The sequence below is a fragment of the Salvelinus fontinalis genome, chromosome 40 (assembly GCF_029448725.1).
Source record: "Salvelinus fontinalis isolate EN_2023a chromosome 40, ASM2944872v1, whole genome shotgun sequence".
NCBI lineage: Eukaryota > Metazoa > Chordata > Actinopteri > Salmoniformes > Salmonidae > Salvelinus > Salvelinus fontinalis.
The window spans coordinates 11,472,756-11,483,061 of record NC_074704.1 but is presented as its reverse complement, the minus strand read 5'-3'; the positions used below and the strand labels follow the sequence as shown (position 1 = coordinate 11,483,061).

The following is a 10,306-nucleotide window of genomic DNA, read 5'->3' as shown; positions in this document are numbered from 1 at the left end:
GTAGGAGCTAGCACAGCAGGGGGTGCGGTGGGAGTGGGAGCAGCTAGCACAGCAGGGGGTGCGGTGGGGGTGGGAGCAGTAGGAACTGCTACAGGAGCACAGGAGTTAGTCTCACAAAATATTTCAGAGAAATAAGTGAAATAATTCAATTAGAATAGAGCTTCAGCTTCAAAACATGTTAACAGCCTGTTGACAGCCAATGCACTTTGGTTTAGTTTTGATCAGTGTTATCAGTGGTAGAGGTTAGGAATCTAGGTTAAACACAATCTACATTTAAAAGCTACAAACGACAGATGTATAGTGGGTAGACATGTACAAGCAAAGAATAGGCCAATCAAAGTGATGCAGACTGAAATACAGGTTGGAATGGTGACAAGACAAGCTACAGTAAACAATTCATTCCACAAAAAGATGAGGAAGGATTTTTCTATGGCAAGCAAAATGGATGCAAAAATTAGAAATTCTAGTGATTTCTAAGCCCAGCTAGGAGGTGTTTTAACAATTTGACCACTTACCTTACCACTTTAAAGTGTATCCTGTTAATGCTAACAACAACACATAGTTATTAGGGGAAAGGTCATTTCATATGTATATTCTTCTCAACAGAAAAAAACAATAAAGTGCCATAACATAGAGTACCTTGGTCAAAACCCACGCAGATAGACAGCAACTCCTGATCTGATGGCTCGGCAGCTAAGAAACACAGACAAACATAATGACACTGTTATATTGTCAACTGCTACACTGTTTGATTTACTGTTTGATTGACTTAGATGACTACAGAATATATATTTACATGGATTAGGAGGCGCTAAAGTTGTTGCTGTGTCCTCCTGGTCAGGTCGGGGGGGCAAGGTCCCGTCCCGTACCCTGCGTTCCTCCACTGCCTTCTGGACCTCAGGAAACAGGTTGGTATACCTGTCCGGATGGTTGGGAAAATGTTATAAATTGTATTGTGATTCTGACTGATTTCATTCTTATAAAATTACAACTATTTAAGGAAAAGAGTACCAGTCAAACCGGTCCATGTTGGCCATTTCAGAAGACGTGTTTGTGTCCCCCATCTCCCTCTCTTGCTGGTGAGAAGCCAAGACCATGACGGCATAGCCGACATCGTGGCTTAGCAGCCACTTGAAGGTTTGACCCCGGTATTTGCCGAACTGGATGGCACTCTCACTGTCCACCAGTCGGCTATCATCCGGGTCACCCCCTCTGGCTACCACACAAGCCTTTGCCTTTGCCTTCACTTGTCGTGGCTTCAGCACCCGGACTACACCTGTACACTCTTCCTCCTGGATGGTCCTGGCAACCCTGGCAGCCTCTTCAGATACCTCAGGGTGAGGGCACCAGAGGGCTCCAAGCGGAAAGCAGGGGTGTGAACATAATCCATTCTTCCTTTCATTAAGAGAGGTTATTCACACACATGTTATTTGTTGACAGCAATACAGTGGACCACATAGTTACCCTGCTTACAGTAGAGCACATACAGCGTTAAATGACCATTTCATTCTACATATAACGTTAGCTAGCTGGCCCATACAGTGTTAAATGTCCATTTCATTCTACATATAACGTTAGCTAGCTGGCCCATACAGCGTTAAATGTCCATTTTATTCTACATATAACGTTGGCTAGCTGGCAAGTATGCATTGTAGTACACTAAGTTAACACTGCACGTTAACTACATTGGCTAAATATATAACGTTAACTAGTTAGCCAGCTAACTATCAATTATTACCGCCCTTTATTACACATTTTTAGCTAACGACAGGACTCGTTTTCAAGAAAATTGACTGAAACTCACATTAATTCACCTAAATACACAACTGTGTTCTGAAATCCGCCATGAAATATAGCTAACGTTGCCTTTACGACCACGACTGAAACTCACATTAATTCATCCAAATGTTTCCTGAAATACGTGATGACAACTAAATCAACGACTGAAACTCACCTTAATTCACCGAAATACACAACTGTGTTCCGAAATCCGCGATGAAATATAGCTAACGTTACCTTTACAACTATCTTTCTCACAAGTACTCGGAATGATGGAGAACTAACTGCAAAGAACTTCACGTGGATTTTGGGGGAGGCGGGACATGAACGACAGACTCTCTTTTCGTTCTTTTCTCTCTCTCTCCTTTCTCTCTGTCTTTTCTCAGATTAATTTTTTTTTCAAATTGAAGCTGCTTTATTGGCATGAAAAACATTGTGTCAATATTGACAAAGCAACAATGTATACAATCTAAATGTTTGTGTTCTGCAAAGTATTTTTATTCTCAGTCCGCAGAATGGACCACGTATCATTGAACCATGATACCGTGAAATACCAATGATATACACTATTAGTTCCTGGGAAATATATCCTTGTTTCTATCGCTTCTAGCATATTTATCGTGACCCCATTCCTGAAAGCTCACCCTTCCAGGAACACATATGTTTGTTCCCCCTCAACGTAGACCCTTTATAACAATCACATATGTTTGGACTTTGTCTGGATTTAGGACTAGCAGAGGATACCTATAAACCATAAAAGCAAGGGGGTCACAGTTGAGAAAATTGGCTAAATAATGAAAAAGAATCTAATCAACAATGACATAATATGCAATTAACTATTGACTTTTTCATTTGTAAATCATTATTATAATGAAAATGAAACCTAGAGTTGGGTTTATATAGCCATGAAAAAAATGAAAAAAGTTGTATATGTATTAGGTTGTGAAGATCTTAGATTACATGTAAAACAAAACGACTCAACGCTGAACTAAATCAAAATATGTCTACAACTCACAAGTGTTATTAAAAATGTGTAAGACGTGGAAATACATAATATATGTACCCATCTCAATATTACCTAGAGACATATTCTGAACTTTTAAACAAAATTGTAAACTCGTTACACATACTTATGCTACTTTCACATAATACAATGTCAGTGTCAGCATCCTTCGATGCAGTGGGGGATGTGTTATATCTGGTACATGTTCCCCCTTATAGATATTCCTTAACATCCTAGTTACTAGAACATTAGTAGTACATAACAGTGTAATAGCGTAGTACTACAGTACGGACCTGTCTTGACATCCTCGTTTGAAACGTTAAAACTTCTTGTTTATTGTCAGAACGAGCCTTCTGGATATGTGTGGTACTGTATATAAAACATCAGTGACTAATTGATTCACCAAAGGTTCTTGTTCTCTACAGTTTAGCATAAAAAATATTTCCCTCCACTCTAAAAATATACTTTCGAATTATAAACATGTAATTAAAAAGGAATACTAAAATAGCCAATGTGTCGTCATGTCATATACATTATAACCCGAGGGGGTCGAAATTGTTGTTCAAATGTTGCATATACATTTTTTAGTATCTAGATATTGTGTTATGTTATGTTAGAATGTCTAATAAACAACTATTTTATACATGAATAATATTGTTTTGTCAGAAATATATAATAATAATGTTTTACCTGCACTTGTATGCAAACGATACGGTTGAGTACTCTATCGCCCGCCCTGCTGATCATACTCTATCTGAACTACATTATGCTTTCAATATTTTGCAGAAAACCTTTGACCTTAAATTATTATTGAATACATGGAAAACTAAGTATGTTGTTTTCTAGAGTACACAAAAATTATTCTAATGATTGAAGTGTACGTCCCTAGTACGGTGGTGTATCAGTAAATACGTTAAGTTTACTTTTTTTAAAACATATTTTTAAAAACATATTGATGAGTTAATTAAGATGCTGAATATTAAAAGATCGGCGCACGAGTAGCGAGTCAAGGCATCCTTGTTGGCCCATCAGGGGATGCTGGGAAACGCTGCCCTCTCCTTCTGATGCACTGTTACCACGTACACCATGTAGCCCACGTCGTTCTCCATCATCCACTTGAAGGTCTGACCCCGGTACTTGCCGAACTGAACCGTGCACCGGCTCAGGACGACCATCTCTGCACCGGGGTCACCTCCCTCGGAGACGACGCGGGCTCGAGCCTCTGCCTCCACTTCCTCCCACTTCTTAGTCCTCACAGGAGGGCCCTGAGCACCAGAAGCAGGGTCCTCCTGAAGCAGCCACTCTTACTGCCTGGGGTGTGGCCTTGAGGACCAACTCCTGTGAGGGCGTTGTGAGGTTCTGAATTATGCACTACAACCCAATACTATATGTGATTGTGATTGAATACTCAATGTGATTGAATATTAGCAACTGTTGGCCTGGGCGCCTGGGTGTCTGTGTGTGTGTGCTGGAAGTAACAGTTAGCCCCAGATAAGTGTGCTGGGAAGCTGTGGTTAGCCTTGAGCGGGAACAGTATGCATTTGTATACAGGTGCAAATAGCGCAGACAATGTTGCAGAGCTGTCTGACCTCAGTCTCTGGGGTGAGGGAGTGTAATCTACACAGCAACAGCGCCGGGACACCAAAGAGCGCAAAGAGGCTAGGACTAGCCTGAGCGCCGGCGATAGGCTGGGTGAGTCTAAACCACGCCCAGTCTCTACTCTGACAGGCCGGCTCGGAAGCGGGAACTATCTCTGTCATGAGTATATTATAATATCTTTGTCAGGAACAAGTCAGTTCCTTGTTCCACCCTGCGGGGTGGTGCAGTGAACCCGTATATACGAAAGTTGCATTTGCCATTTATTACTTAGTTTATAAAAAATGCATAGCATACAATTAGTGACTCATTGTCATACTTGTCCTTATACCAGATTGAATTGACGCAACCCTAACAATGTGAAACGGAACCTTGGATTTTTCATTTTAGGAGGCAAGAAAAAAAACTATTATCATGACTGATGAGTGCAGTGACAAGTGACAGCATAACCATATTAGATACATATAAAGGAACTTACGTTTGCTTGATAGGTCTGCTAGGAGAAGGACAGCAGTGGGGGGTTATGGGTAGGGTTAGGGTGATTATTATTTCATGTGCAGTTAAATTCAGTTTACATAGAAAGACAAGTTTGCCCCCAATGACCATCAGGCTGTCACATATCATACAATGCATTCAACTACATACACTTCAAACGCATGCCATCAAAAAACGAAAGAAGATAGACAATTAAATAGTATAGAATTTCAACTTTTAGTTGATATAGATGTTAGCTAAGGTTTTACAGGATTGTCAGTGGTCAAATAAACTTTGTGAATTTTGTACGTCTACAGTAGCTAGTGATATTAAGTAGCCATGTGCTTTAATCACCAGGTCAAAACAGTGATGACAGACACAGAAGCCCAGTGTAGGAGTTTTAATGATGAACCAGAGTATACATAGGGAAACAGGATGAAATGGAAGATAATTATTGCAATGTAAATCCAATAAACATTAAATAAATGTCAGCAATCTATACACACAAAATAACACACCATAGTTCACGAGTTGGAGCATCGGCTGTAGCTGTCATCCTGCGTGTAGCTGTCATCCTGCATGTAGCTGTCATCCTGCATGTAGCTGTCATCCTGCATGTAGCTGTCATCCTGTATGTAGCTGTCATCCTGTATGTAGCTGTCATCCTGCATGTAGCTGTCATCCTGTATGTAGCTGTCATCCTGCATGTAGCTGTCATCCTGCATGTAGCTGTCATCCTGTATGTAGCTGTCATCCTGCATGTAGCTGTCATCCTGCATGTAGCTGTCATCCTGCATGTAGCTGTCATCCTGCATGTAGCTGCCATCCTGTATGTAGCTGTCATCTTGCATGTAGCTGTCATCCTGCATGTAGCTGTCATCCTGCATGCAGCTGTCATCCTGTATGTAGCTGTCATCCTGCATGTAGCATGTAGCTGTCATCCTGTATGTAGCTGTCATCCTGTATGTAGCTGTCATCCTGCGTGTAGCTGTCATCCTGCATGTAGCTGTCATCCTGCATGTAGCTGTCATCCTGTATGTAGCTGTCATCCTGTATGTAGCTGTCATCCTGTATGTATCTGTCATCCTGCATGTAGCTGTCATCCTGCATGTAGCTGTCATCCTGCATGTAGCTGTCATCCTGTATGTAGCTGTCATCCTGCGTGTAGCTGTCCTCCTGCATGTAGCTGTCATCCGATGTGTAGCTGTCCTCCTGCATGTAGCTGTCATCCGATGTGTAGCTGTCATCCTGCATGTAGCTGTCATCCTGCATGTAGCTGTCATCCTGCATGTAGCTGTCATCCTGTATGTAGCTGTCATCCTGTGTGTAGCTGTCATCCTGTGTGTAGCTGTCATCCTGCATGTGGCTGTCATCCTGCATGTAGCTGTCATCCTGCATGTAGCTGTCATCCTGCATGTAGCTGTCATCCTGCATGTAGCTGTCATCCTGTATGTAGCTGTCATCCTGTATGTAGCTGTCATCCTGCATGTAGCTGTCATCCTGCGTGTAGCTGTCATCCTGCATGTAGCTGTCATCCTGTATGTAGCTGTCATCCTCCATGTAGCTGTCATCCTGCATGTAGCTGTCATCCTGCATGTAACTGTCATCCTGTATGTAGCTGTCATCCTGCATGTAGCTGTCATCCTGCGTGTAGCTGTCATCCTGTATGTAGCTGTCATCCTGTATGTAGCTGTCATCCTGCATGTAGCTGTCATCCTGCATGTAGCTGTCATCCTGCATGTAGCTGTCATCCTGCGTGTAGCTGTCATCCTGCCTGTAGCTGTCATCCTGTATGTAGCTGTCATCCTGCATGTAGCTGTCATCCTGCATGTAGCTGTCATCCTGCATGTAGCTGGCATCCTGCATGTAGCTGGCATCCTGCGTGTAGCTGTCATCCTGCATGTAGCTGTCATCCTGCATGTAGCTGGCATCCTGCGTGTAGCTGTCATCCTGCGTGTAGCTGTCATCCTGCATGTAGCTGTCATCCTGCATGTAGCTGTCATCCTGCATGTAGCTGTCATCCTGCATGTAGCTGTCATCCTGCATGTAGCTGTCATCCTGCATGTAGCTGGCATCCTGCGTGTAGCTGTCATCCTGCATGTAGCTGTCATCCTGCATGTAGCTGTCATCCTGTATGTCACTTAATCATGACTTTCTCTTTTCCATTTTAATCACTTATTTCATTTCAGTTTTACACTCAAACTTGACCAACACTCATAAATGCTTTTGTTACATCCTACCACTGATTGATATTCATCTGGGCATGTTGGAATGTGCTATTAACTTAATCACTGTTATCTACATTTGTAATATATCTGTCCATTCATGCATGCATTTATTTTATTTATTTATTCATTAATTTAACCTATTTATTTCTGTGTCACTGCAAAAGCCGTAGCCCTACAGGTCCCCGTATCACTCCCTCGGCCTCTGCCTCCAACTAACCAAGCCCCGGTTCCTACCCCGGTCATGGCCCCGGTCCCTGCTCCTGCCCCACTGGGGCAGAGCGAAGAGGAGGATTTGCCCCTGCAGAGCTCCTGCCTCCAAGGCCCTCCTCAGAAAGTGCTGAGGTAAATTCATCAACTGTGCTGGGATCTACAAGACCATCCGGAGGGTCTTGGACATCGACCGCTGGTATCTCATGGCCACTGAGTGCCTGGAATGCGGTCGGTGTAAGAAGGTCGCGGGGTGGTCACGGGACCTTGTCAGTCAGCTGGACGCTCGGCATCGCTGCCAGTTTCCAGCAATATTGACATACAAGTAAGCTCACAAGATTAAGTTAGTTAGTAATAAAGTAAAATGAATGCGGCTGAACGAGGTGGAGGCCAGGGTCACCTCCATCTTTGGGTCCATCTTAAAGATGGACTTTACCAAGAAGGTGAGTTTTCACTTAAAAATGTGAAGATAAGTGTCTGATTTTGTATATACTTATGTCATGCAATAAAATGCAAATGAATTACTTAAAAATCATACAATGTGATTTTCTGGATTTTTGTTTTAGATTCCGTCTCTCACAGTTGAAGTGTACCTATGATAAAAAATTACAGACCTCTACATGCTTTGTAAGTAGGAAAACCTGCAAAATTGGCAGTGTATCAAATACTTGTTCTCCCCACTATGTGTAAAGAGTTTACAATTTTGTTTAAAAGGTCAGAATATGTCTCTAGGGAATATTGAGATGGGGTACATATATTATGTATTTCCATGTCTTACACATTTTTAATAACACTTGTGAGTTGTAGACATATTTTGATTTAGTTCAGCGTTGAGTCGTTTTGTTTTACATGTAATCTAAGATCTTCACAACCTAATACATATACAACTTTTTTCATGGCTAAATAAACCAAACTCTAGGTTTCATTTTCATTATAATAATGATTTACAAATGAAAAAGTCAATAGTTAATTGCATATTATGTAATTGTTGATTAGATTATTTTTTCATTATTTAGCCAATTTTCTCAACTGTGACTCCCTTGCTTTTATGGTTTATAGGTATCCTCTGCTAGTCCTAAATCCAGACAAAGTCCAAACATATGTGATTGTTATAAAGGGTCTACGTTGAGGGGGAACAAACATATGTGTTCCTGGAAGGGTGAGCTTTCAGGAATGGGGTCACAATAAATATGCTAGAAGCGATAGAAACAAGGATATATTTCCCAGGAACTAATAGTGTATATCATTGGTATTTCACGGTATCATGGTTCAATGATACGTGGTCCATTCTGCGGACTGAGAATAAAAATACTTTGCAGAACACAAACATTTAGATTGTATACATTGTTGCTTTGGCAATGTTGACACAATGTTTTCATGCCAATAAAGCAGCTTCAATTTGAAAAAAAATATATAATTTGAGAAAAGACAGAGAGAAAGGAGAGAGAGAGATAAAAGAACGACAAGAGAGTCTGTCGTTCATGTCCCGCCTCCCCCAAAATCCACGGAGAAGTTCTTTGCAGTTAGTTCTCCATCATTCCGAGTACTTGTGAGAAAGATAGTTGTAAAGGTAACGTTAGCTATATTTCATCGCGGATTTCGGAACACAGTTGTGTATTTAGGTGAATTAAGGTGAGTTTCAGTCGTTGATTTAGTTGTCATCACGTATTTCAGGAAACATTTGGATGAATTAATGTGAGTTGCAGTCGTGGTCGTAAAGGTAACGTTAGCTATATTTCATGGCGGATTTCAGAACACAGTTTCAGTCAATATAAGTGAGTTTCAGTCAATTTTCTTGAAAACGAGACCTGTCACTAGCTAATAATGTGTAATAAAGGGCGGTAATAATTGATAGTTAGCTGGCTAACTAGTTAACGTTATATATTAATATATTTAGCCAATGTAGTTAACGTGCAGTGTTAACTTAGTGTACTACAACGCACACTTGCCAGCTAGCTAAGGTTATATGGAGAATAAAATGAACATTTAACGCTGTATGGGCCAGCTAGCTAACTTTATATGTAGAATGAAATTGACATTTAACGCTGTATGGGCCAGCTAGCTAACGTTATATGTAGAATGAAATGGACATTTAACGCTGTATGGGCCAGCTGGCTAACGTTATATGTAGAATGAAATGGACATTTAACGCTGTATGGGCCAGCTGGCTAACTTTATATGTAGAATGAAATTTACATTTAACGCTGTATGGACCAGCTAGCTAACGTTATATGTAGAATGAAATGGACATTTAACGCTGTATGGGCCAGCTGGCTAACGTTATATGTAGAATGAAATGGACATTTAACGCTGTATGGGCCAGCTGGCTAACGTTATATGTAGAATGAAATGGTCATTTAACGCTGTATGTGCTCTACTGTAAGCAGGGTAACTATGTGGTCCACTGCGTATTGCTGTCAACAAATAACATGTGTGTGAATAACCTCTCTTAATGAAAGGAAGAATGGATTACGTTCACACCCCTGCTTTCCGCTTGGAGCCCTCTGGTGCCCTCACCCTGAGGTATCTGAAGAGGCTGCCAGGGTTGCCAGGACCATCCAGGAGGAAGAGTGTACAGGTGTAGTCCGGGTGCTGAAGCCACGACAAGTGAAGGCAAAGGCAAAGGCTTGTGTGGTAGCCAGAGGGGGTGACCCGGATGATAGCCGACTGGTGGACAGTGAGAGTGCCATCCAGTTCGGCAAATACCGGGGTCAAACCTTCAAGTGGCTGCTAAGCCACGATGTCGGCTATGCCGTCAAGGTCTTGGCTTCTCACCAGCAAGAGAGGGAGATGGGGGACACAAACACGTCTTCTGAAATGGCCAACAAGGACCGGTTTGACTGGTACTCTTTTCCTTAAATAGTTGTAATTTCTTATAAAATTACAAAAACGTGAAACCAGTCAGAATCACAATACAATTTATAACATTTTCCCAACCATCCGGACAGGTATACCAACCTGTTTCCTGAGGTCCAGAAGGCAGTGGAGGAACGCAGGGTACGGGACGGGACCTTGCCCC

General features: G+C 41.8%; 1 protein-coding gene across 1 annotated transcript; it reads right to left on the bottom strand.

Moving 5' to 3' along the window:
* Positions 1-41: 41 nt before the first annotated feature.
* On the bottom strand, positions 42-7,432 carry LOC129839267 (uncharacterized). Its single transcript, XM_055906577.1, has 7 exons — positions 7,298-7,432; positions 3,866-4,047; positions 1,955-2,143; positions 1,012-1,395; positions 797-918; positions 640-693; positions 42-545 (listed from the first exon to the last, which is right to left on the bottom strand). The coding sequence occupies exons 1-7, from the start codon at positions 7,430-7,432 to the stop codon at positions 517-519; spliced, it is 1,095 nt and encodes a 364-aa protein (XP_055762552.1). The 3' UTR covers positions 42-516.
* Between the last annotated feature and the right edge of the window lie 2,874 nt (positions 7,433-10,306).